The sequence below is a fragment of the Ceratotherium simum genome, chromosome 5 (assembly GCF_057802395.1).
Source record: "Ceratotherium simum simum isolate JZ-2026a chromosome 5, ASM5780239v1, whole genome shotgun sequence".
In the NCBI taxonomy this organism is placed as follows: domain Eukaryota; kingdom Metazoa; phylum Chordata; class Mammalia; order Perissodactyla; family Rhinocerotidae; genus Ceratotherium; species Ceratotherium simum.
The window spans coordinates 17,406,562-17,434,177 of NC_141904.1; the positions used below are offsets into that span (position 1 = coordinate 17,406,562).

General features: G+C 48.1%; 1 protein-coding gene across 1 annotated transcript in view; it reads right to left on the minus strand.

Annotated features, from left to right (window-relative positions):
• Positions 1-8,527: 8,527 nt before the first annotated feature.
• Positions 8,528-27,616, minus strand: part of EPHB1 (EPH receptor B1) — a 429,979-nt gene continuing 410,890 nt past the window's right edge. Inside the window, exons 13-16 of the mRNA XM_004419346.3 lie at positions 22,539-22,688; positions 15,260-15,453; positions 13,271-13,426; positions 8,528-9,998 (exon numbers count right to left, since the gene is read on the minus strand). Coding sequence (XP_004419403.1) covers positions 9,890-9,998; positions 13,271-13,426; positions 15,260-15,453; positions 22,539-22,688 — 609 coding nt within the window. The 3' untranslated portion in view covers positions 8,528-9,889. The remainder of the gene's footprint in view (positions 9,999-13,270; positions 13,427-15,259; positions 15,454-22,538; positions 22,689-27,616) is intronic.

Genomic DNA, 27,616 nt, shown 5'->3' on the forward strand with positions numbered 1-27,616 from the left:
ATACACGCAACTGTGAAGTTCACAAAAACCCCAAATCCACAGAGGTTAAGGATTGACCTTTATCAGAAGGCAAGAAGACTTTTTACAACAAACCACAAGCACTGATTTGCTTTCTATTTTTAGGTCATGTTCCCAAATCCCTAGAAGTAAAATAAACTAACTGATACTAGCCACATTTATTGAGCTCTCCTTAAGAACAGGAACTCGACTGTGTGATTTCTATGAGGTCCTTATTCCACCCCCGCCAAAACCTTGGGGGGTAGATAATATTACCCCCATATTATAGACACAAAGCCTCAGAGTGTAAATAAGCCCCCTGTGCTGTGTGACAGGACTGGATGGCCAGTGGGATTTCCCAGAAGATGCCTAGCCCTGGTGGCAGTATGCTTGGTGATTCAGAGAATACACTTCAGGCAAATAACCTGGATTCAAATCCTGGCTCTTCAGTGTGGTGTAGAAAAAGCCGCTTGAGCTTCTCTGAGTCTTACTAGTTAATTCATTCTCAAAATGGGTATAATAATACCCACTGTATAAGTGCTTGACATGCCTGGCTCATTGCAGGTGCTCAAAGAAAAAAGTAGCAATTGCTATTACCAATTATAAAACTGAACTTGTGATTATTGTTTTCGAGAACTTCTCAAGTGGCTGTAATTCCGGCCCCACCCCAGGAACACCTCCTCTAATTAGCTGGCACACTCTGTTAGAAAGACTGCTAGAAAGACTCACTTTAAATTTTAAATGTAGACTCTTCCAGCTCTCACTCAGACCTGAACCTGGTATGGGAGCCCTAATCAGCTTATCTGCCTCTGAAAATCTCTTGGCTGTGGTCAGAGATCCACGAGATGTCTGTGATCAAACAGGGGAAGCCCAGTTGATGTGACAAATCCCACCGGCCTTGAGAGCCGGGCACTTGTATGCTCTGCCTCCTGGATCCTGACTTTCCCTAGTGTGTGCTGGGGGAACAGGGCTGGGCTGTCATTAAGCCCTATTGCTCCAACATGGGTTGGGGACTCAGAGAGTCAACACAGAACCACAGCAATTCAGCAAAAGGTGGGCTAACTGCTCAGATTTGGAAGAAGTGTGTTCTGTTCGTAGAGCTTAGACACTTTCTGAGGTCTTCGTTTCCTACCCATGTCCCGTGGGCAGATAGAGCCCTGAGCTCACATGGAGCTGCCCACCTGCTCATTTAGCAGATGCCACAGCATCTGAACAGGTAAGACTGCTGTGCACACTCAAGATCGTGTCCTGCAATAGTAAAGATCCTCTGAGAACAGCCCTGCCTCCCCACCCAGTTTCATTGTTTCCCTCCTGTGTGAATGCTGGGGAAGCCAAGGTTGATGAGCCTGGTGACCTGCCCAAACATACGCTAAGCTTGAGTAGAAAAGCCAAGGGTCCTCCTTGATCCATCTGACCTGTCTTCCACGCCCATCTGCTGATGGGCAGTCTGCCTCCTCTCTTCCCTTTTTGCGTGGCGTATCATAGTCAGAGACCTGCTGGCTGCCTGTCTCTCCCTGTGGCTGAAGCCTTGGTCCCCACGCAGGGTTCTACTTGCCCTGCTGACCTGTGGTTTTGCCTTCGCATAGTTTACATGGCTATACCACTTTTATGACTCCATGGAATATATGCAGCACTGTACAAAGCCCCTAGAGCCCAGTAGCAGTCTCATGCATGTTGGTTGAATGAATGAGTGGAGTTCTGCTTTGCTATTACCAGGGTCTGCTCCCCATCTCCCTACCCTAGTTCCTGGGAGTCTGGGGTCCTGACCCTGGGCTCTGCCCTATGGCTAAGACCCTAACCCTGAAGTATCAATATCCCAATTCCACTACTTGCCTGGTTGGTCCTGTTGTCAGGCCCTTCCACTTAGTAGGATGTCCAAGAACGTCCCCTGGACTTCCCAGTGCTGACCCCCACATGCCAGGGTCACCACCTGTAGCCTCTCACTACCATCCTAGCTGAGCCTCTCCCCCGGCACACCTTCCATTCTCTGTGTCTGAGGCTCTCTTAACGCTATTCCCAGAGGTTATCTGTTTCTTGACCTCAACTCTTCCAGACAGCTCCCTCCTTCTGGCCTTAGTCTCTGTGGGCCTGGCCATGCCTTCCCTCCAATAAACATTTATTATATGTGGGCTCTGTGCTGGGTGCTGGAGACACACAGATGAATATAGTCTGTTCCCTTCCCTCAAGGAGCTCATAGACTAAAGGTGAGCCAGCTGGGTTGAATATGACGGAAGTGAGGACAATTGTTGAGAAGATAGAGAAGGAGGGGACTGACTCTGCAGACTGGGCCACTCTCACAAGTGCTGTGACATTTGAGCTGGGGCCTCTTGGGCTCACAGGCTGGGGAGTGGAAGGGATCCTAGCACAGGGACAGACAGCAGCACAGAAACAGCGGTGGAAAGGGTCTGGGCAGGTGTTGCCTGGCAGGAAGTTTAGCTGGAGAGGTGGCACGGGCCTCCCCTCCATGATCAGGAATTTGGACTTTATCTCATTGGTGGTGAGTAGCCACCGAGGGACTCGGAGAGGGAGAGGGGCCTGTGATGTCTCATGTTCGTCTCTCACCAGATCCTCTCACTGTCCACCCATCCATTTCATCAGAAGTGAGTGTGCTTGCCTTGTCACTCCAACATGGTGATGGCAAGGCCCGTGGGTTCAATCATGGCTCTTCGAGTGTCTGCACAAGAGGCTGCGGGAACTAAGTGATTAGATTGTGAGGAAATTGGAAGGTGAGCTCGAGTTCTGCTAGGAACTTGTGTCATTTCTCATTTCATTTATCGTCCAAACCCGATTAGAACGGCTGTGTATTAAGCCGCGCCATCCCTCCAGCCGCACTCTCCGCCTTCTCAGGGCCTGACCCTCTCAGTGATCCTTCTTTTCTTTTTCTCTCTCCACGGATTCTTTTTCATTAGCTTTAAAACATGCTCAAGTCTTTCCTACTAAATAAATAACAACAAAAAGGAGGCTCCTCCAGCTACATCATTTTTCTTCTACCCTTTGAAATCAAGTTTCTTGAAAGATTGTGATGTCCTCTCATTCCGCAATCCAGCCAGCATCTTCTGCAACCACCTCTCTGCTGAAACTGCCCTCACCAAGTTCACCCACGAACTCCTGCAATTAAACCCATGGGCAGTTTACAATCCTCACCTCACATTATCCCTCCTGGGCAGCACTGAGCCCTGGGATGGCTGTCCCCTCCCTGAACGGTTTTCCTTTGGCTCTATGGACTCTGCACGCTCCTGGCTTTTCCTCATTCCCTGCAGTGGCTCTACCCAGACTGCTCTGTGAGCCTCCCTTTGCCTGGAAACCTTTTAAATACGGCTGTTCTCAGAGTTCTGTGTGGGCCCACTTCTCTCTCCACTGTCATATTCTCATGCAGTAAACTCTTCTACTCCTGTGGCTTTAATTACCACCTAGAAAAAGGATGGCTTCCAAATCTATGTCTTCAGCCCAAAGCTCTTTGCTGAATTACAGACCCCTGTATCCAATGGCCCATGGGCAACTCAAATTCATATTGTCCCCCCAATTTTTTCCTCATTTTGTATCCCCTATCTCAATGAATGTTATCAAAATCCACTTAGTTGCCCAAACCAGAAACTTGGGGTGTCTTCCTTGACTCCTCCCTCCCTCACCCTTGACAGCCAATCTACCTCCGCCTTGTGCTGTTCTTACCTTTCGTATTTCTTGAATCAGTCCATTTCTCCATCCCCATTGCTACTTCACACCTTCGCCCAGGTCGCCACCATCCTTTGCCTACATTATTGCACCAGCGTCCTAACTAGTCTCCCAGAATTGAGTCTAGTAACTCCCCACTCCATTTTCCATTTTGTGGCCAAAGTGATTTATATAAAATATAATTCCCTTGCTTCAACCCACTCCCCACCCATTGCATTCAGAAGGATATCCAGATTCCTTGTGCTGTAGAAGACCCTTCATGACCTAGCCACTGCCTGCTACTTCGCCAGGGACCCACATCCAGCACTCTATTCTCAGCCTTGCTGAACAACCTGTGATCCCACAAACATGCCACCTATCCTCTAGCTTTTGAACCTCTGGCCACGCTGTTCCCTCCACCTGCGACACTAGTTCCACCACTAACATCTCCCCCTCCCCAATTAGATAAGTCCTTTCACTCCTCAGCTTTCGGTTTAGCAGGCTCCTTCAGGAATGCCTTCTCTGACCCCTGGGACAATGGCAGTGCCCTGATCTGTGCTTCCAAAGCCCGATTGATTTCTCTGTAGAAGTTATGTAAAAAGTTGAGCTCTACTATAAAGATTGTAGCTGGAACTTGTAATCTGTCATGGTATTCTGTGTCAACAAGCCATTTCCAGAGCTAGGGCAGTTCCTAAAGTACATGCAAATATGAATTTAAAGACAAGAAAAGGAAATTAAAGTCTTCTTGCGAAGAAGAGAACTTCTCTCTTTTAGGAGAATGGAATAGCATGGGCTCACTATCTTAGTACCTTGGAAGTGGCTTATTTGTCCATAATTTTGTTTTGTTTCCTTCAACTTTTTTTCTTTTGGCGAGTGGGTGGCTACAGGAAATCTTGAAGTGAGGGTGGCTTTATGAAGGCGAGACAACCCTTGGAAGAGAAGCTTGGTGTACAGGAAGTGGGAAAGCACAAATGAAGTCTCCCTGGCCAGGGAAGTCCTGCCCGTCCTCTCTGCCCAGCCGAGGTCAACCTGGCAGGACAGTGGCCCTGGTTCTGCTTTCAGAAGGATGTGCAGTTCACTGCCCTTCTATTTTGCCTCTGTTGCACCAGGGTCGGTGCCGCATTCATTGCTGCATCTCGGGGACTTTGCACAATGACTGACACTCGGTGGGATGCTGCTTTCCCGGCCGGTGCTCTGGGGAAGATTGTGCCATCGTATTAAAGATGCAGACAGGGTTGAAAAGGAGTGTGTTAAACTTCATGAAACTAAAATTAGAATAGCTTACAATTGATAGCAGTTAAGAGTGAGAAAGATTTCAACTAAATACCTAGGGATTAATTTCTTTAAAAGCTTGCTGTTTAAGGTCATGGACTTCTGCAGGTGAAATAATGACATATTAAACTTTCTCAACTCAAACTTATTTAAATCACCAAATATGTATCAAGCGCTTTCCATGTGTTAGGCAGTATGTTGGATGGTGGGTATAGAGGTGAATACGACATGACCTGGGTCCACTCTCACTCTGGGGATCACCGGGAGGTTGTGGTTGGGAATGCTGTGTGCCAAGTCATGACTGTCAGCAACACAGGAACCAATCAAGGGCGTGTGTAACAGGGTCAGCCCAGGAGGGATGCAGGGGTGGGGATTAGGGAGCAGAGGGCTCTCCTTTTCTTCCAGGTGTGTGATAGAGGTTCAGCCACCACTCTTCGAGGGTGTCCATACCACTCACCATTAGTGGGGTCTGCAGAACACATCGACTCCCCCTCCTCCACCACCAGGGCCAGCACTCTCTGAGAGGGATTGAGAGTTTGTTCTCAGTCCTCTGTGCACCTGTTCTCCTTTGGAAATTGCTGGTCTCAGGAGACTTCCTGTTGGTGAACACAGTCACCATTTGACCTCAGTCCACTTGAATGACTTTCCAGTGTGATCCAGCCACCCCCTCTCCCTTTTGACTACCTTTCTGTGACCTCAGAGATTCCCCTCTACCACCCCACCCCTCCAGCCCAACTGATATCTTAGACAATACAAAACTTCCGGCCACTTTTGAAAACGGCCTTGTAACTTCTATGTGAACTGCAAGGCTTCTCAGTGAATGCGGGGGACCTAATCACGCCCTTAGTCAGTTGGTGCCAGAGCCATTATTATTTCTGAAAAGACAGTGAGGTTTCCAGGCTAGCTCACAAAGGTCTTTTTAGAACAAAAAATAGTTGTTGGAATCTTCCATTTTTAACTAATATTTTGTAGATTCTCACACTTCTGCCTCATGTCTCACTTTTCCTGCCCCCCCATATTCCTTGAGTTCTAGTCTTCAATCCTCACTGGTTTCTGTTCTCTTCACAAATGCATGGTCAAGGGGAACTTCTAGTCCTTGCTTGATTTCAATGATCCTAGGGGGCCTCAGTGAGAGCCCAGTGACCCAGCTCTACACGTAACTTTGAGGGGCATAGGGAAATGGTAAGAGACATATGATTTTAGTACTATATGTACCTATTTGACATCTATGAGCTTTACTGATCTCCAGATGATACAATAAACACATGCTCTGTAGATGTATCTACTCTCTATCCTTCATTCCTATCTTTGAGTACTAGAGGGGGGCAGGGAGAAGGCACAGAGAGGTAGGTCATAATCTCCAAGTCTTTCCCACAAATCACCTCCATTCCCATAACCCCTGGCCCAGGAACATTCATTAAACATCTACCACCTGTTTGCTGTGCAGTCCCCACCCACCTGACTCTTAGTGGCTGCAGGTGTGCCCGGCAGAGGCCCCTCTCTGTGAGCCATACCCTGGGCTGTGCAGCAAGGCTGTAGATTCCACCTCTTTAGCCCGGCTCACAGGGCCACAGGCCACTGACCACTGTGCAAAGTGTGTTTTTAAGAAAAGATCTGAATCAGAATTAATCCTCTGGCAGATGATAAGGTAGCATGTCTAACTGAAAAGCAGAGGACTGGGGGCTCACTGCCAGGGAGCGTTCTCCCTGGGAGTTCTTTTGAAGCTGTAAGGTCCCCTGGGACCAAAGTACCAGTGGGCACAGATACCTCTGTGCAGGGGACCAGCCTCTCCCATCGCTTCATGCCCAAGAGTGTGAGGGGTCATTCCCTTCTCTCTGGGTAGCTCAAGAACCTCAGGCACTATCATTCCCTGAGTCAAGGGCTTTACATCCATTACCACTAATTCCAGGAAGGTAGGTGATTGCAGTGCACGGGTGCTCAGTGTGGTTTCTGGACTAGCGGCAGCAGCACCCCTGGCAACTTGTGAGAAGTGCAAATTCTCAGGTTCCAGTCCAGATTGACTGAATCAGAAAACCCGGAGGCGGGGCCCAGCGATCTGTGTTTTAACACGCCCTCCACGTGATGCTAATGCATGCTCAAGTGTGAGACCCACTGAGATAGTGGTTAAGAGCATGGAGTCATATGGCCTGGGTCAAAATCCCACCTCCACCATTGTGTGATCTAGGAAACGTCTCTGCCTTTCAACATCTGAAGATAAAGTATCTGCTACTCCTTCACAAGATAAGTGTGAGGAAGAGAGAGAATACACGTTAAGTACTTAGAACGTGCCTGGCACAGAGACCCTGTAGGAAGGTGAGCTAGTCTTCATCAACGTTAGTTCTTACTATCTGATTATACGCTGAGGAAAGGAGCCCCAGAGAGGTTAATGACAGTCCCGTGCTACAGAGGGAAGCCGGGACGTCTCACTCTCTAAAGACACACTGCATTTCGCGGCGTGGAGGTGGGGAAGCCTGGCCTGTGAAGCTGCGCTGGGCATCTGCAAGGAGGTGGGCGTGTCAAAAGCTTGGTCATGCCCCTCCCACCAAGAACTGTCTGGAGAAGTCCTGGCCTTGGCTCTCTGACTCCTCATGCTTTCCCCTTGTGCACTTTGGATCTTTTCTCTCTCTCTTCTTTGTCAGATCTTGTGGCAGAAGGACGTGACCTTCACCTTGACCTTGCTTTGTCCTCAGCCAGAAGGTGGGCTGGCATTGGTGGAGGTGTAGTGAGGATTTTGGGTTAAAGATGCTGCCTGAGGAATTTTTTGACAAATTAAAATTCATTCCTGTGGAAAACTGAGAGTAGATTAGCCAAATTGCCAGGCTTGTAAGACACTTCATGGATTGAGGTCTTTGGGGTAATTAGCAAATTGTGCATGGAATGGTAAGCTATTAATATGGGAAGGTTTTCTCTTCTACCCACTACGTGGCTGGATTGGAGCCCTTTGCAACCATATGCGAATCTGCTGAGCAGTCTGTCCATCTCCTCCTATCCCCCAGGGGTTACACGCAAGGGTGGTGCTTTACGATGGGGCTCCCCTGCATCGAAGCTGTACCCCTAGGCCTATGAGCGCCTCTTAGAAGGGGCTTCAGAAGGTGAGGACCTCCCCAAGTAAAAAGTTACCTAGAACTAGGGAAAAAACTCATCTCACCTTAAATCTGTATTAAATAAGCTAGGTGGGAATGGCAGCTGCTCTCACTGCCTCACACCCCTCCCCAACAACTGCACATCCACAGACACACCACAAACATGCAGGCTGAAATAGTCTTTAGTGGCTTTTACAAAATTGGCCTGGATGTGAACTTCTCAAATGCAGTGTGTAAACTGACATCAGGGCTGATCGTGCCTTATTGATGATTACATTTATTTTCTAGTGATTTCTCAAGTCACACATTGGAGGCCTCAAAGCCTCATATTTATTCAGTTCTTCCTTTGGGTTTTGCATCAGTGAGTGTGATTCTATCATATTCTGCTTCTCGGGAGTCACAGGGTCCGGGATCTGTTCCCACCCTCCCAGATCAGGGGGAAGAAGGAGGGTTGTTAAGGATTCTTCCGTAACTTGGGGACGACCCAGTGGGATCCCGGAACACACACTCTGACACCATTCTATGTAAACCCAGACATGCTTCTGCTCATTTTAATTAGACAGATAAAATTAGCAAGGAGATTAAGGTAAAAGGAGAAATTAAAAATATTTAAATGTTAGGTGGAATTTACAAAAGTGAATTGAACAATGAGGTACAAGAAGGAAAGCAGAGAAACACAGACACATTTGAAACATTCCTCGGATGCCACGCGGCTTAAGCCAGTCCACAGATAAGGTAAGAAGAATTCTCCCTTGCCACCTCTAGAATTGCAGATTCCAGGGATGTGGAAGAACATTCTCCAAAAACACTTTCCTTCTCCTTCTCTTCAGATGTTACCAAGAATAATTGATCAGTCAGTATCATTCTAGAATGGCCCACACTGCATCCAATTCAAACCACTCACCTGTTTCCAGTCTGATTTTGCAAGCTCTTAAGAGTATTTTCTCCCCTTTCATTTTATTTTTCTCCCTACCCCTCTCCCCATTTAAGCAATAGGCCAATTGGGCCAAGCAGAAAACCAAACCACCAGCACGTCCTGGCCCCTTGGAGTTTCCAGGGGCAAAGATTTCCAGTTCTTTCTTGTTTGCATCTGTTACGAACAAGCACAGTCATTTCATAACACAGACATACATAGGCGTGCTCTCGCACACGGAAACAGGTTTTTCTTTGTTTTTTTTTGTTTTTGTTTTTTTTCCAATTTGTGGTTTCTTTTTCCTTTTTGCAGAAAATGCAAACAAAAGAAAAACAAGGTTTTCAATTGAAGGTACATCTCTTCTTCAATATGAAGACATTAATTGAATTGGTTGGATCCCCCATGCAGTGGTCAGCAAAGTCCTTTGGCAACTGACAGAACGACATCTGGAGACTCAGGAGCTGGGGTTTGTTTGAAGAAACTTCCCTACGTGAGTCGGGAGCAAAAGGGAAATGGATGTGGGAGAAGGGAGGGCACTCTTGGGGAGGAGTACAAAAGGGGTAAAGAAAAGAATGTCATTGGTGAGGAAGAAAATGGAAAACGGCTTCTGTTTCTTCCCTCTACCTCCTTCCCTTTCTTCCTACAGATGGATGACTCCAGCCCACGGAGGCCGGAAGCTGAGTTCACTCTTGGTCCCTTGATGCATCTTGTTTTGTCTTCACTTCTGTTGAACATCAACTTTTTGTATTTTTATTATTGTATATTTGGTTTCCCACGGCATCTTAGGCATGCTTCTGTCACTGAGAAACGAAGGTGGCCCATTAGAAATAGGTCCAGTTTATTCTTCACTGATGTAATGCATTTCTCAGCTGAGAAGCCAGTCTCTCCAGAACATTCCATAGTGGTCAACCTCTGGTTCCCCCTTGAGCCTTGTCCTTTTCCTTTCTCTCCTCCTCCCAGAAAACAAGAATTCTCATGCCATTGCCGTTGGTGACTGACTCATCTGGACCCTCATAGAATGAATGCTGTTCAGTATCTTCTTCTGATGACCTGCCAAGGTGACCCCTATTCTCAGGAGGTCTCTAGGAGGGAAAAAACCACAAAAGAAGGCATTTTAGTGTTAGGGCAGCTTTTCACAGATCAAAACTTATCATAAAGGCAAGCTCCTGATAATAGTTGGGTAGGCAAATAAAAGTGTTTAAAATCCAATGAGCCCAGGTTTACCCGAGTCTGTGGCAAACACCTACCTAGATATTTTCTTGCTCAATCTCACTTTTTCCATGGCCCTCATCTCCAATGCTCCCTACAGCTTAGACAATCCTGGATGTGCTGTGCCTTGATCTTCACCTACGGGTTCTGGAAGAGCCCATTCATTGTGTCCATGACCCTCAGGTGGACTGGAACTTTCCTCTGCTACTTTTTTTAACACTTCAAGTATATACTGTGTGGGGCTTCAGTTATTCTGTGAAGCTTTCTGCCTAAATTAGTGATCACCCACTGAGATTGAAAAGATGTGGGGTTTGCCTGGTTTTCTGATGTTTTTCCCCTGAGTTTCCATTTTCTGCCTCTGTTTGAATTTTAATGTCATGAATTTTTAAGAGGGGTGATCTCAAAATAACTTTCAAATATCTACCCAAGCAGGAATCTAAGGAATATGTTTAGGATAGGGGTTTGAAGTAGATTCATCTTTGAGCTATGAGTCTTAATATGAACAAGTTCATGGCTTATATTTGACTTTGGGGAGAGCCATGCATCTTTCCTTAGTTAATAATAACAATACATGGCATTGCTTGAGTGCTTCTCATGTGCCATATACTAGCTTACTTATACCTATGGAAGCGTTTCATAAAAATTGACAAACCACTTAAAGTCAATGATGATGATTTACCAGCAATCATTTCTCGTGTGCATCCTGTAGGCAGGCAATAGGCCAGTGCTTTGCATGCGTTATTTCAATTACCTTTTACCACAAACCAATGAGATAGGCACTTTTATTACCTGCACCTTTACAGACAAGGCGAGTAGGGCTCAATGAAGTTAAATAATGTGCTCAAGATCACACAGCGCATGGTGGAGCTGGGGTTAAAATTCAAGACTGCCTGGCTCTCAGCCACCCTGCAGGGCTGCTCTCAAAACTCTTCTAAGGTCCTGCCTGTATTCCCCACGAAGCCCCCAGTCCCCAGCACAGCAGATCACTTTGTACACTGTGCACCAGACCCATGAGGAGGACCCTGTGCTGGACCTCCACCCACAATGCCTGGGCCCTCCTGATCCCCCTCCTTGCAGCCGGCGGTCAGTCCCCCACGGGCTGCAGCTGGTTTAGGCTGTCAATCGCCCATGTCTTTTTAGCAAACACTTTTGAGAGGCATGGTTGAATTTTGAATTCACAAATCGTCCTGCAATCTATTTTATTTAATTGCTCATGTTGTTTTATGTCTTAGGAAACAAGCTAAATTGCTCCAATATTGTGTGGACATTTTTTACTTTGAGCTAAATCCCTTAATTTTCAGCTTCACTTTCCTTTTAGGCCTCCCCTTCTTCTTTTTCACGTGGCTATTCCCAGACTCAAGGAAAGACTCCACTTGATTCCTTCAGTTTGTGGGGGATCAGGGGACAAGGGCCCCCATACTCAGCCAGGTCACAGTGGGAAAGCAGGAGAAGCCCCGTCTTCGTGAACACCCACTTCTGCCCCAGAACCCAGGCTCTCCATTGTCTGGGGCATCCATTTTAGCTCTGCCAGCTGGGGAAGCTGATTTTCCACTGGGACATGATTCTTCTTTATTTTTTATTTTTGATGTCTGATAATAATTCATAATGGCAGGGACTGTCTTTTTTAGGCATCACCAGGAAATAAACTCAGGTTTTAAAAAATGAATTCTGAAGTTTAGTGGCTCCAAAGCTAGATGAACATTCAAGCCATCTCCCTGGAGAAAGTGGAGGTTCCATCATTTCTGGCAAGAATAAACCTCAGAGAGGTGGAGCTGGGCTCCAGTAAGACTGACGGCAAAGCCGGAGTCTAGGACAAAAGGCCGAGTGTCAAGAAGCTGCCCTTCTGGGGCTCAACTGCTCAATCCTCTAGCATGGGAAATGTCTTACGGACCACCAACCTGGTGCCGTCAGTCCACGTCATCACCTAGGCAGCCAGTGAGGTCCCTTCTAGGGTGTGTATGTGTATTCAAAATCCAACCTTTGCCAACTTTAGTCCAATAGTTCCCAAACTTCGCTGCACATTAGAATCACCTGGGGAGCTTTTAAACATCCCGATGTCCAGGTCTCACCACATACCAAATAAATCAGAAGATCTGGGTGTAGCAATCAGACATCAGCATTTTTTCAAAGATTCCAAGGTCACTCCAGGGTGCAGCAAAGTATGGGCCCCGCTGTGGCCCTGGGTGGACTGGTAGAAGGAGATGGAACCGGCAGCCGGGGAAGCAGGCTCGAGCCCCAGCTTTGCCCCTTATGCGTGCCTAATCTTCAGGCACTAACTTCACCTACTTTCTGAATCTGCTCAGTGCAAGGGTGGAACTAGATAAATATTTCCCAGGCTACAGTTCCATAAAACCCTGCCCCTCAAAAATACGGTTCCATGGCATTTAATAATTTTAAAAGGGTTTCTTTATTTCAGGATTTCTCATGGCCTTTACAATGCTAATATGTGTAGTGAACCTCCAAGAGAGCGATAAAGTGCTCAGTATTTCCCAAATTTATTTGACCGTGGGACCTTTTTTCCAAGGAGAACCTATTAACATTTCCCAGAACCGGTCTACTTAGAACATTCTTGGGGAGATGATGGACTACGTGCATCTTTAAGACCCTTTCTGGCTCTCATCGTATTTGAATAATTTTAGCTTTTGTATTCCCCCACACTCCTATGGGGGCTGCAGATGGGTAAATAATTTGTGGGGGATGGAATTTTTGCTTATTTACAAGTGCTGTCTAAGAAGGCATACAAGCTCCACACACGTCCGAGATTCTTGCTGAATCAGTGTGATGCCTCTTCCTGCTATGTTGTTTAAAGTGCTGGCTGGCTGTGTTCTTTCCATCTGGATGCTCTCTTTGATGCGTTGAGTTTAAAAACTTAAATGGAGGAGAGACTCTTGGTGATTAGGCAAATGACATATGGCTCTGACTTTGAAGAGCTCTCATTGGGGCCTGGAATGGATCTCAGCCTCCTCACTCCACCTCCAGCCTCCCCCTCCACCTTTCCAGGGTGCTCCTCCGCCAGCCTGGTTCTGTACAGAGGCAGAGCTCTGCGGGTGAGGCTGGAAATCAGGACTCACACCATGGTCAACAGTAGAGAAGGAGCCTAGATTTCCACCCACAAGCTGGACAGAGGCTTGCGAGACAGACTTACTCTGATGTCATCTGGGCGACCAGCTGGAGGGAGGTGAAGCCGGCGGTGAGGAAGCTGTCCCTGTACTGGACCATTTTGATGGCACTGAGCCAGTCATCCACGGTGGTAAAGGCCGTGAAGTCTGGGATGGAGCGGTCTAGCAGGGGCTGGGAAGGCCTGCGAGACAGAGAGGAGCATGTGACCCCACAGCAGCAGTGGTGCCTGAGTAGACCACACTTCGAGTGGATGGTAGACTTCATGGAGGGCAGCACCCCTGGCAGGATGAGAGTTATGGGGGAGCCTTGAGCTGACCCTTCCTTCCTTACAGAATCCTGAATTGGCATGGCTTGTCAAGGCCAGGTGGCCAGTCCCCCTGCCTCTGGGCCCTGTCACATGTCAGTCAGCCAGGCAGGCAGACTGACACAGCATGCAGTCTGAAGGGAAGGGAAGGCCCACAGCTCCTTTGTAAGCTGAAATCTAAGAGCTTCACCATCCAAAGATATGATTCTTTTAAAAATATATGCAGTTCACTAAAACCTCCCCAAACATATTGGCAACATATGTTTTCCTGGTTCCATCCTCAGCGACTTGAAAAAAAATGGAACAGAGTAGCCCACCACTGACCTTCTCCAGCACATTCTCAAAGCAGACACCCAGGTACCCAATCCAGAAACCAGACACCCTTGACACCTAGGCCCAATCCTTCAGCAAGTCCTAAAGACTTTCCCTCCAAAATCTCTCAAGCTCATTGACTTCTTTGCACACCAGTACCCTGATTTAAGACATGACCGTCTCTCTCATGATTACTGCAGTGTTCTCCCACCAGTCTCTCTTCAGGCGTGCTTGCTCTCCTCAACATAAGGTTGTCACTGTAGCTGGATGCTCTTTTAAAATGCAAATGTGATCATGTCAATAACCCTCACCCCGACCCTGATCCACATCACACCCTTTAGGGGGCGCTCATTGTTCTGAAAATCAAGCCCCAAATTCTTAGCAGGGCTTAAAGGCTCTGAGTGTCTGGTCCTTACCCACTTTGCCAGCCTCAGCCCCGACCCAGTGCCCTCACAAACTGCTCTCCCAACACACTGGCCTTGTCCTTCCCACCCTCGGGCCTCCGCACATGCTGTACCCTTGGCCTGGAGCACCTGTCCCTCTACTCTCATTCAGTTAATGCATCCTTGCCCTTCGGCTCTCAGCTTAAATAATACTCATCAGGGACGCCACTCTGACACCAGACTACGGTATATGTTCTCCAAGCCCCATGCACCTGCCTGCCATGTGGCTTCCAAGGTCTCAATTTTGCAGTTCTTTGGGTGATCATCTGATTAGTGTTTGCCACTCCTCAATGATTCCAAGCTCCAGGGGGGCAAGGACCCTGTCTATCTTGCTCATTCTATACTGCCAGCAATGGGCACAGTGCTTGGCACATAAGCACCCAATAAACTTTGGTCGAAAAGATGAATTAATAAATGAGTTAACACTGCAGATGTACATTTGACAGTTGCCGATCCTAGATGACAGTTGTTCTGTGCATTTGCTCATAACAAATCCCATTCCTTTGTATTTCTCTGTCCCACAGCAATCAGGGCCTTTATCTGCTGATACATTGGCCAAGGTTCCAAGTCTGCAGCTCTACCTGCCTAGGGGACTGGTATGGTTAACAGAAAGGGTGCCTTCTGGAAACAAGATCACCCAGAAGTGGGGCCTCATACCACTCAGATCAGATACAGCTCCACTGCTACAGAGCCCAGTGCCCAGCCCATCTGAAGCCAAAGGAAGGTAGAGACCCAGACAGGTATCTTAACATCTGTCTACAGCCCATGCTGGAGGCAGGGAATATTTTAGAAAGATGGAAGAGAAAAAGGAAAGGAAGGGTCTTGGAACTTCTTCAGTTAGTGGATAAGCTCAGCCACCTCACCCTTGCTCTCAATAGACTGAAAGGCTAGCAGCCTTGCTATCGGCCCTGCTCCTGACTATGAGACCACCCACGCCTAGGTCTACTAGACTCACACGGCGGTGATGGTTGCCACAGTCTTGAGACTTGCTGGGTTCCGGATCATCTTGTCCAGGGTGTTGACAATCTCTGCAAAGCGGGGCCGGCTGTTACGGTCCTTCTGCCAACAGTCCAGCATGAGCTGGTGTAGAGCAGCTGGGCAGTCCATGGGTGGGGGCAGCCGGTAGTCCTGCTCAATGGCATTGATGACCTGCAGTGACACACATGATAACAGGTGTGACTGAGTGATGAGCCACCAACCAGTGAATGACTTTTGTGAATTAGCCCCGGAGGATGGAGTCTCCCTGACCCAGGTACCCTCATTCTGTGCTCACATACCTCCCACTGTGATGGATTCTATGTGTACTTGGCTTTTCCCCCTAGAATGTGGGCTCTTAGAAAGCAGGGACAACATCTGATTGTCCTGTTGTGTCCCCAGGGCCTGGCACAGGGCCTGATATACACTAGATCTCTGTAAATGTTTATTGAAGAGTGAGCCCGTGGATGGCTTGAGCTTCTCCTCTCTTTAAGAGGACATCAGGCCCAATTCTGCCTCACTGGCAGCTGGTGGCACCAGAGGAGATGAAACAATGGCACACAGAAAACCTAGTGAACACACTATTTATAAAGGACACCCACCAAAGCCTGTGGTGGCCTTGTCCTTTCACTGCTAAGGGAAGAGAAAGGGAGGAAGGAATCAGCATTTGATGAAGGACCTACTCCTAGCCAGGGACCCTCTAGATGCTCCCATGCATTATTTGCCTTAATCTTCATGAGGCAGCAAAAGGAATTGGGTTAAAGGTAACTTGGTTAAACAAATTGGCTCTGTACAATGACAATGGTCAAAATAACAAGATGATCCAAAATGAATATCTCTAATCAGGTTTTGGTAATTTTCACAGACTCCAGTGGATAATTTTGTAAAGACTGTAGGATCTTTCAGTACTTTCATCTGTTTTTCAGTTTGTTGTAAGAGTATTTTACTATTTACTTCTTAATTTCCAATTCATTTAAATCAATTATGCCTGCTCTGTGCTTTTTGTAACAGCCAAAATAATTGTGAACGACCCAGTGCTGAACATATGAACGTATTATGGTGCGCTCTTCACACAATGGAAGGCTTGGAATACAACACAGGCCTTAAAGTGATGTTGTAAAAATGTACCTATTGAAATGGAAATATACTCACATTGTAAGATTAGGCAAAAGAGCAGTCTGCATAGCTGCAACTATGGTATAATCTTGCTTTTGTAAAAAACAAAAATCAAAACAAAACAAAAAACAATAATTATACACATGCATAGAAAACACCTTGGAAGGACACATATACCGTGGAGTTGACGGTCGTTGCCTCTGGGCAGGTAGACACATGAATGCTCTGTATGTTTCTCTTTTTGTTTGTTTGTATGTTTATTTTCTATAGTAATTATGCATTGCTTTTATATTAAACAGCTAAAGCACTTAAACAACAAAGGAGATAATTTGGAGTTCAGGGATTTTCAGATGTTTGTTGCCTCTACTTTCAAAAATGTCAGATTCATTTCAACGGATTATTCTTGCTTTTCTTTTTCTTTCTTTCTGTTTTTTTTTACTTTGTAAATGGGTCAGAAAGTGGATATTTTCAATCAGTTTATGTTTTTACAAATTCTATGCGCAGTATATAGGACATGATATGGGGCATGAGATACTATAATAAACGGAAGTCATTAGAGATAAGCAAGGTGTATGGTTCCTTCTATTCAATGCAGCTGAAAAACAAATAAGCATACAAACCATACCAATATTACCACTAAACAAAAAACCAGTGAATAGGAACATTCACTTTTGAACAATATGTTGCACCACTAAAAAATTTTTATCTCTGTCAAACTGTTGGCAATCAGTCGTCAATCAGCTGCTATCATCTTAGGAGGGCATTTTAGTCCCATTTTCCCCATGAAGAAATGGAGGCACAGGCAGTGGAGTAAGTTGCCTGAGGGCACACAGCTAGTAATGACAGGGCTGGGAATTAATCACAGGGGGCTCCGGCAGAAATAGAAGTATAATGATATACACCTGAAATTTACACAATGTTATAAACCAATGTTACTGCAATAAACAAAAAATTAAAAAAAAAAATCACAGAGGGGTCAGATTTTAAGTGTTGAATACCTTGAAGCCCACCTAGCCCTCTGTGGGATTGCCATTGTAAGCTCAGCCTGGAGAACAGTCCTTGGAGCTGTTTGATGACTTCATGGCAGGAAGCAGGGGTATGGAGCTAAACCAAGTTATCCATGAGGATGAGCGGCTGGGCATCGTTCCTATCAGCCTGGCTTATCATCCAGCACCCTTTTCTAGCTCCTTCCAGGCAGCCAGATTGAGGGGCCCTGTCGGAGTCCCCCTTCACTGCAGAGACAAGTGGGATTACCCAGGGAATGGCCCCACGAGCTCTTTCTTCGTTGCCCAAAGACAAGCTAGGTGGGGCCAGCAGGACGGGCTAGTGTCTAAGTTCCACTAGCGCCCCCCCAGATCTTCCAGTGCAGGGCAGCTTGTGTTCTCCTAAACTGCTGGCATCTCTGCTCAAATCGTTTGATGCCAGAGCCCAGAATACTGATTTTCCCCACTGACAAGATGACTCTCCCATATGCCTGTGGCAGGAAGGAGCACTGGAGTCAGGGCATTTTTGTGGGGGCAGCTCCGGGGTGTGAACAGCTGGCCCAAGCACTCCTGGCAGAGCATCAGGAGACTGGGGACCCCGTGCACGTGCTGAATCTTCTACCTCTGAGTTCTAGACTGAATGTTACTTAGCTACTTTTCCCTTGTCTCCTCAGCACGTGACCTCATGGGAATTTTTGGAAGACTGTCCTAGCGTTTGTTTTTATATTTCCTGTTTGTTTGGTGTGCTGACTTTCTTTTTAAGAGGACATCAAGGAGCCACTGATTCCTCCTCCCTGCATGTCAGCCAGGAGCGCAGATCTACGTGCTATGTTGGTGCTGGTGTGGCACTGTGATTAGGGGCACAGACCTTGGAGGCCTGGGTTCAAATCCTAGTTCCGTTTCTTATTAGCTCCAGGACCTTGGGAGAGTCATGTGACTTCCTGAAACTGCACAGATGGGGTTGTTACAAAGGTTAAATGACACAACGAGGTGATGCATGTTGAATACCATACAGGTGAGTAGTAGAAAGAATCTCCACATCACATGGAGACTGTCATTTCTGCCATGTCTATTATAGTACATGTCTTCTCTGCAAAGAGGGGTGGCTGGTCCATGCTGCTCATGTGGAGGCCCAGGAAGATAGTGTTTGAAAAGCACCAAGCACAGAGTAGGGACTTAGTCAATGCCACCTTTCAAGATAGAGCCTAGAAACCCGTCCCATGCTCAGGTTTGCAAAATGGGACTTTATTCCATTTTCTATTTCTTTTAGATAATTTTGTTTTTATTACTTGAGTTGATACTCTGGGGACATTGATGCTTCTTGCACATATGATAAAAAAAAAGCCTTCACCCTCCACCCAAAAGAAAAAGATCCCTAAGTCATTAATTGACGTGTGGGTAGCACTTATCTACTCAAGTCTTTCATTGAAGTGCTACACCTTTGGAGAATTTTATCCTTTTTTAAAGGATCTGGGTGTTGTCCAAATTTACTGAGTGCATATAACTTATAATCAAATTAAAACATTATTATTTTAGGCCCGGCCCCGTGGCCAAGTGGTTAAAGTTCCGCACACTCTGCTTCAGCGGCCCTGGTTTGCGGGTGCAGATCCCGGGTGTGGACCTACTCCACTCACCAGCCATGCTGTGGAGCTGTCCCACATATAAAGCGGAGGAAGATTGGCACAGATGTTAGCTCAGGGCTAATCTTCCTCAAGCAAAAAAAAAAAAAAAAAGAGAGAAAGATTGGCAATGGATGTAGGGGAATCTTCCTCATAAAAAAAAAAACCACATAATTATTTCAAAAAAATAATTGTGGGGAGCCAGTAGTAGTTAAAGTTTGGCACGCTTTGCTTTGGTGGCCCAGATTTGTGGGTTCAGATCCCAGGCTTGGACCTACACCACTCGTCAGCCATGCTGTGGTGGTAACCCACATGTAAAATAGAGGAAGATTGGCACAGATGTTAGCTCAGGGCAAATCTTCCTCAAGCAAAAAAGAGGAAGGTTGGCAACAGATGTTAGCTCAGAGCCAGTCTTCCTCAGCCAAAAAAAAAAAAATAATAATAATAATAATTGTGGTCCTCTAATGGGCCTTTGGGATCATTCTCTGTCACACCTGCCTCACTAGCAAGTGTGAAAAACAGGGAGGAGGGATGGAGAAACACCTTCAGTCTGGCTGTCTGATGGTTCAAAACACCAGTGACCATGTTTGAATTGTGTGGAAAGATACGGCCCAAGGTTGGGGGCATAGGGTGTCTTACCGAGCAGAACTGAAAATCAGAGTGAGTCCTGGGCCCCTTTCTTTGGTCTGTCACAGGATGAGATAAATGGATGTTGAAAAGACTGGAGATTAGAATGAGATCAGATGGCGCTTCTAGACAGCAGGTGAGGGTGAGGGTGTAGGTTGTGAGAGAACCAGTCTGGGCAACTGTCCCGGAGCAGGCTGCTGGCTCACTTTGAATGGTCTGCAGCAACTCTTCAGGCTACTCCGAAGGCCTTGGGGCTTAAGGGGTAGGGCCTGGGTGGGGTGAGGGGCTGCTTTTATTCACTTGTACCCAGAGATGGCAGGTGTGGGGATTAGGTGGGGACCAGGGGCAGGTGGTCTGACCCCGCTGTGGGTCTGACCTCAGGCACCTGGTGAAGCACCTGGAGCTCCGCTGGAAAACAAGCAGGGACCCCCTCTTGCCCTCACGTCCTCAGGGGGCTCCTGGCCGTCCCCAGACATGCATTTCCCGTTAGCGAGTTGGGCAGTGGGCGGTGCCGACTCAACCTTCCACGCAGGAGAGTGAAGTAGAGCTCAGAGCGGTGGAGGAACCAGGGCAGAGGGGGTTAAGTTGAGCTCTGATGTTTCAATAACACCGCAGCTCCTCTCCACAGACACTGCCACTCTCATTATCTCTGTCAATCAGATCCAAGCCGCAGAACTTCCAAGTTCTCTCTCTGGCTGACAAACTCTCTGTACATGTTCAAAGACCTTCCTGGGCTCCGGAAGCCCAATTACCAGCACTCCAACTTGCCTCTGCAATTCTCTTTCTTAAAGCCTTTCAATCGTCATCTGTAAAATTCTTTCCTGCCACTGCCTCAGTGGTTTCTGATGAGTGGGGCTGCGGCCAGAGCAGCTGGGAGCCCCTCCTGCTCTCTCCCAGGCCCCATCACAAGAAGCTTTCTGAATGGGCGTGGAGTCACCTCCCACCCTCCAAGGAGAGCAGAACAGCACTTAGGACAATGCTTAGGGGCTTTATTTTGGAGAAATCCAGCAAAATTAGAATAAGCTGCTGCTTTGCAGATGTTCTCATCCCTCTGAGGCCCAGCTCAAGCGTCAAATATCTGGGAAGCCTTCCTTACTTCCCCCCAGTGTTCCTGCAGCCCTCTGTGTGTGCCACTGGACTGTAAACCCCCCCACAACAGAACCGGCGAGCACAATGCTTAGTCACAGTTAGCACACAATGAGTGTTTGTTGAATGAATGACTTGGGAATTCTGAAAGTCTAATTTCAGAAATTCCATTTGTTTTCAGCATAGGTGAATGCATTTCCTGAGAATATCTTAAATGCCAAATCTTGCCTGTCAGACAGTTTCATAATCTATTCTATGTGCTGAATTGTTCTTAATCGGATTAAAGTCTCCCAGCAGGACAAAATGGGTCTGCTCTTTCTGGCTAATATTTATTGCTCATCTAGCTGAACGTATGGACGGAACCAGGGTGCAGTGCATTTCATGCAAGCAGCCTTGGCATCAATTCCAACACTTACTGATTCGACATGCCATGGGGGCAGAGGCGAGGCATGGATAACCATAGGTAACGGAGCACCTAGACTCCACACTTGGCTGGCATCGGGGCCTGGTTAAGGATGCAGCCATTTCACTCGCTCTGGGCTGAAGCCACTCTGCTTATGGCAGCCCGGGGCACTGTCACAGCAGCACCCCGCCTCCTCTTTCCAGTCTCACTGGGAAATGTGTCTGGGCTCCCAGATTGCCACCTTTCTCAATCTTTTGAGCAACTGCCATGGCTCTACACCTCCGGCTGGAGAGAGGGCTGGCCGAGGCCAGATTTCTCAAGTTTGCCAGGGCCTCAGAGCCCACCCAAGCCTGCAGGTGCTTAGGTGCAGCTGGTTGCCCAATGGAACCAGATCTGGACTGGGGACAGCCCTGCCTCTCCTTGCTTGTAAATTGGGAAAGATAAGAACTGCCCCCCAGGGTGATGGGAAGAGCTGGCAAAGAGCAGAGATACATGGGCTTTGCATGCTGTCATCCTCTCAGCTCCAAGAGGGGGTCTATATTCAAAAAACAAAGGAAGAGCCATCCTGGGGAACAGGCCAGGATCCAAGGCACTGTGGAAATCCAGGTAGGACTTTCCATTGGGGCCTTATCAAAACAAATCATCCTCAAGAGGCTTCCCACCTTTTGGTATTTATGGACCAAAGGATCCCATGTGGAACACCCCGAAAATTCATTTCTACTTAAAGTATTTCAGATGACCCTTCTCTTTCCTTTCCCACCCTTGTCCCTGGAGGGCAGCCTGGAGGATGTTGATGACCTCCACCCAGACAGGCTCCCATTCCTGGGCCCTTCTGAATCTGACCAGCTTTGGGAAGCTTTCTTGGCTCCTCCTTCACTGAGAGGTGACACAGGATCCCAGAGGGGTGGATTCTCAGGAAAGAAGGGCCCTTTACAATTCCTTTCTTTAAAGCTAGGAGGTGTGAGTCCCAGACAAAAACTGCACCTGGCTCCATGCAGCACATCTGTCAGAGGCAGAGCAGGCCTGGAAGCCAGACCTGGCCTCAGAGCAGCATGCCTTCCCTGCTGTCACACATGGTGAAGGAGAACACAGCTGGGCGCTTTGAAGCAGGGCAGAATTTCCTGCTTAATTCTGGGCCTGATCTATTCATGGTCCACAGCCACTCAGAACCAGCTCACTGTCACCTGACTCTGCCCAGGCACCTTTATAGGCTTTAGGGTCATTGGGACTGTCATATCTCCATGCCAGGCTCTTTGATTAGTTCAAACATTGGTGCCAAGGGGGTCCCTGTATCCCCTGCTCTGGGCTCCTCGAGATCAGGTTATGAGGCTCTGAGCTGAAAACAGAGAGAAGGGCTTGGGATACCACTGCCTGCGGGATCTCTTGGATGGGGGTTTGTGACAACCAGGTGCTGCAGACACTCACATCTTGGTTGGACATATCCCAGTAGGGTCTCTCTCCAAATGACATGACTTCCCACATGACAATCCCGTAGCTCCAGACGTCGCTGGCAGACGTGAACTTGCGGTAGGCGATGGCCTCTGGAGCTGTCCATCTCACGGGGATCTTCCCTCCCTGGAAGACGAAGCCCCACCATCAGGTGAAAATAAACTCGGCACACATTCCTTCCACTCCCTCGCTCCCACGTCTCGTGAATCAGGACAGCCAGGATGGTCCATGCCCATGGGCTGGCCTCCATTCCTGCACCTGAGTTGCTCAAGAAGGATCTGCGTGGCCTGTGCTGATCTCACACCACATGTGGGCACACCGCATGTGAGGGGCGGCTCGTACGGATGCTTCATTTGCCCCCCAGTTCCTTACATGCTGGTTCTAATGTCACTGTCAGGTGGGAGGAGGGAGTGGAACTGTCATAAATGCACTACAACAGGAGATTCCATACTGGGCGAGACTGGCTACCTGAGCCATGAGATGCAAGTTATGGCTGTCTTTATTCCACAGCATCGTAAAAGTCACAGCATTTGGGTCAGGAGGAAACAAAACCAACAAAAAAAGGAAGCAAGTGGTGAGCGATACTTCATGGGGGACCTCCTACTACAGGGTCACACAGCACTGCCCCTCAGCCCCATTTGCCTTGTGCTCCATCCCTGGGGGAAGATTTCCACACTCTACAGCCTGCAGCCAGCTCTGGGCTGCACTGGGTTTGATGGGCCCAGTGCGCAGGTCTCTGTAGACCTTGGCTGCCCTCCCTGCCCCTCCGTGGAGGTCGACATCCGGAGGCTGGAGATATGCTTTTCTAAAGGGCCACTCTTCAGTTTGTTTCTCCTTCTTGACCTCCAACCGCACACTGGAAGTTTCCGGCTTGGCTCTCTGCTTGGCCCTTAGCTTGTCAGCTAGACTTTGGCCTGTTTCATTCCCCTAAAGGATTGATATCCATCCATCCATTCACTTGCCCTGTCAACAAATAGGCAATGAGCACCGCTTTGTGCCAGGCCCTTTCTGAGGAGCTGGTGTCCCAGAGATCAGTCAGGGGCCCTGCCCTCAAGCTGCACAGGGAGTGGAGAGGCAGACGAGAAAACAGAAACTTAAAATGTACTGTTTACAAAATGGAAAGTGATGAGGGTGAGGCTGAGGGTGATACAGGGTGTCCTGAGAACCAGACGAGACACCCTAACACAGGCAGGGGTCAGGGAAGGTGGCCAGAAGCAGTCAGAGGGGCAGTTTCCTAGAGCCTTTGGTCAGGTGTGGATACCAGTATTGCCCCTTTCTACCTGTGTGACCTGGGGCAAGTTACCTAACCTCTCTGTGCCTCAGTTTTTCATTGGCAAAATGGGGATAATGATGGCACCTCCATAGGTTGTTGTGGGGATTAAGCAGGTTACTATCCATATAGCACCTGGGACAGGGCCTGGCATAGAAAGTAAGTGCCGTACACACGTTAACTATCATTCACTCCGCTCAGCCCTAGAGGATGAGTAGAAGTGAATTTAGCAAAGTGATGGAGGGAGGAAAGTCCGGGCAGAGAGGAGCGTGTGCAGATGTGGGGGTAAGCGAGAGGATGGTACTGCCAGTGATCCAGGACGGCTGAGGCAGGGATTCCCAAGGGGGAGGTAAGGGGAGGTGAGCCGAGAGCAAGGCACGCTGCGTAGGCCACTGATGCCACTTATAGAGGTAAAGGGGGGCCCTCGCCAAGGCTGCCCTCCACAGCTCATCATGCTCTAGAACAAATACGATCCTCATTTCCAATTCCTCATGCCAAATGCCAGGCTTTCGCTCCCATGGCCCTTTGGCGATGCCTGGACTCTGCCTCCTAATCCATGAAACCCGCAGCTCCCTCACGCCCCTTCTCATCTGCCCCTAGCCTCTGCTGAATGAGGCTATTTTTATACTGACCGTTCTCACGATCTGTTCAAATCACCAGAGACACATGTTGGACTTTAGTAAAAATACCTTAAAAATGTATAAGTGGTTAGTCTGAGCGCAACTGAGAGAAAAAGGAGCAAGCTGCAAAGCGTATTTTTATCTGGTTTCCTCCCCAGGCCTGGGAGGAATAAAGGCGATCTGGCCTGGGTCTTCCCTGGCACACATCCAGCTTTCCTCAAAGAAGACAGTCCTGATTTCCCCGGGGATGATGGCAGGCTTTTGTGATGGGTGATGTCCTCAGCTCAAATGCCAGCAATGTGACAAATGCCTGGAGGGCAGGCTTGGGCTGCGGCTGCAACAGGATGCTCTCTTCTCACCGTCGCCCAGAACATGAATGAATTTACTGGTTTTATCCACACGGTACCCATGGCTGGGAAGAGAGGTGGAAAATTCGTCCAGCGAACCAGGAGTCATCAAACACCTGGAGGCCGGTGTCCAATAGCTCAGGGACCCCATGCTGTGTGTCCCCACTGGAGGAGGGGGTGTTGCCTGGAGAGAGCCTGGGGCTCCCCCAGAGGAGAGGGGTTTCTGCTCGCTCGAAATATCTGGGTTAAGTGAGGTAGAGAGGAGGATTTTAATTAGTGTGGCTGTGTGTGTGTGTGTGTGCGTGCATGCGTGTGTGTGTGTGTGTGAGAGAGAAGCAGAGAGGGAGAGGGAGAGGGAATGAGACTGTGTGAGTGAGAACTTATCAATACGTGTGTGCGAGAGTGAGAGATACACAGAGAGAAAATGTGGCCGTGTAGGTCTGTGAGTAACAGAGGGTTCGGGCTTCTCTTTGGCGTGTGTGTTTGTGTCAGGAGCAGGGGAGGGGAGATGGAAGTGTGGTCCTTCTGAATTTCAAAGAGGCGATCCGGAGTCTGAAGGTGTCCTCTCTGCCAAGTCTGGAGCAGACCCCGGGGGCTGCCAGTGACAGCTGCTGAGCTGCTCCCCCTTGCATGCAAAGTGGCCGTGCCAGGCCCCTGGCGAGGCGTCTCAGCCCTCCTGCCACCTTGCGCTGTTGGGCCTCACTGAACACAGAGTTGGGCCTGTCACCGCCACCCCCCATCCCAGCAGGTGGCAGAGGCTTCCAGAAGAGCTGCCCTGGACAGGCAGGTGACAGCTTGTCACGACCGGCTCTCCCACTCAGCCAAGAGAGCAGGAGATGCTGACCTCCAAGGCAAAACAAAAGGGAGGCCAAAGTCAGGGGAACAGAGGGACGGGTGCTTTACTCCTGGGAATTTTAAACTTTCCTCCCAGCTTCACAAACATCACATCATCAGCGTTGCCTTCTGATGCTCAGAGGTAATTATGGGGATGATTATTTAATTTGTCTCCGATTATGTGAAAGGAAATCTATTAATTTAGAGGATGATGACCAGCCCAAAGGATGGTGTTGCAGGAGGCAGGGTTTCTGCTAGCAAGAGGGTCCTCCTGCTGGAAGAGAAGTCTGGACCAGAAGGCCCAAGGCCAATGCATTCACATGACTGCAAAGTGCTCTAAGAGTTCCTGGCTCTCACCAGTGCAGGAATGAGGAAGGGCTCAGAGGAGTGGTTCGCTCTGTTGGATGGGAAGGAACATGAGGGAAGAGGAATTCTCAGGGGGTTGAGGTACAGATGAGGCTCACTGGGAAGGAATCTGCATCCATGTGGGCAAGGAGGGGCTGACACTGGGCTTGAAGAGACATTGTCCCCAGCATGGGCTTTCTCTAAGGCACCAGATGACCGCTTCCCCCAAGGATACTGAGGGCCCAGGTCTGCATTCTGCAGGGACCAGGATTCCCCAGAGCTGCCACAGAGGGTCACTGTTGGGGTACAGGGGAAGGAGAAGGCACCTCACCACATCAGGGCACTGAGCTCCCTGCATGACTTCACATGCCGACCTTGCACACACAGCTTGGCATTGAATGATTGTGCTGTCAAGAAATTCTTGAAAAGTTTGAAATCCACTGCTTCAGAATAATCATGCCTTAACTCAGGTATAAGATAAATTATAAACATTGTGTGTGTGTGTTTGTTATCTGACGACCTAAGAGAAGATATCTGGCAGCAGATTAATTCTAACACCGCCATCTTCAGGGTCACCTGCTGATAACCCACACCCACACCTGCCAGCAGCTATGAGGCCAACATGTGGAAAGTCTGTACAGGGGTACTTTAGTTCCTTAGCCTCAGCCAGTCTACAACAATATCTTTGCAGCACCCACTCTGCCCAGCATCCTGCTGAGGACATGGCAATCATGAGACTCAGCCCCACTCTCATGGAGCTATGGATGTCCCCAATGCCACCCAGCCAGTTCACTGTCTTGCCCCAGTGAGATTAGATAGGCACAGCTCATAGCTTTGGTTCTAGAACCCACACAATTGGGGCGTTTTCTAGGCCAAAGTCTGAGCACAGGACTGATCCCCCTTGCTAGTTACCAATCCTAGAGATGGCCATAGGGTAACACTTCTGTGTGTCTGGGCATTGCTACTGTACTTTTCTCCACCATCTTGTGTGAGAAGAAGTCTCAGTCAGTATATAACATGAACCTAGACACTCATAAAAACTGAGTATGGTGATCATGGACTTGTTCAGCAAATATTGGAATCATGCTGCGTGAGGAATCCCCTTGAAGTGATAGGTTTGTGACAAAGATCATCATGCGATGGCTCTGAATTTCATAATGCCCACTCTCTAATAGGTTTATAATATATAAAACATATTGGGGTTGCTGCGAAGATCCAACATGATGTGTATATGTAAACCACCCAGTACATTATTGTCACCATTAAATAAGAATTTATTGAGAGTTATATTTTGGATTGTGTCCTCCAAAAGATATGTTCAAATTCTAACCTCCTGTACCAGTGAATATGACCTTATTTGGAAATTTGGCTCTGAAGATATAACCAAATAAGAGGAGATCCTACTGAATTAGGGTGGGTCCTAAGCCCAATGACTGGTGTCCACATAAGAAGGCCATGTGAAGACACAGAGACACATAGGAGAGAAGAACATATGAAGATGGAGTCAGAGATTGGAATGATGCATCTACAAGCCAAGGAGTGCCAAGGATTCACAACAACCACCAGAAACCGGAGAGAGGCATAAAACAGATTCTTCCCAGAGCCTTAGGAGGGAGCATGACCCAGACAACACCTTGA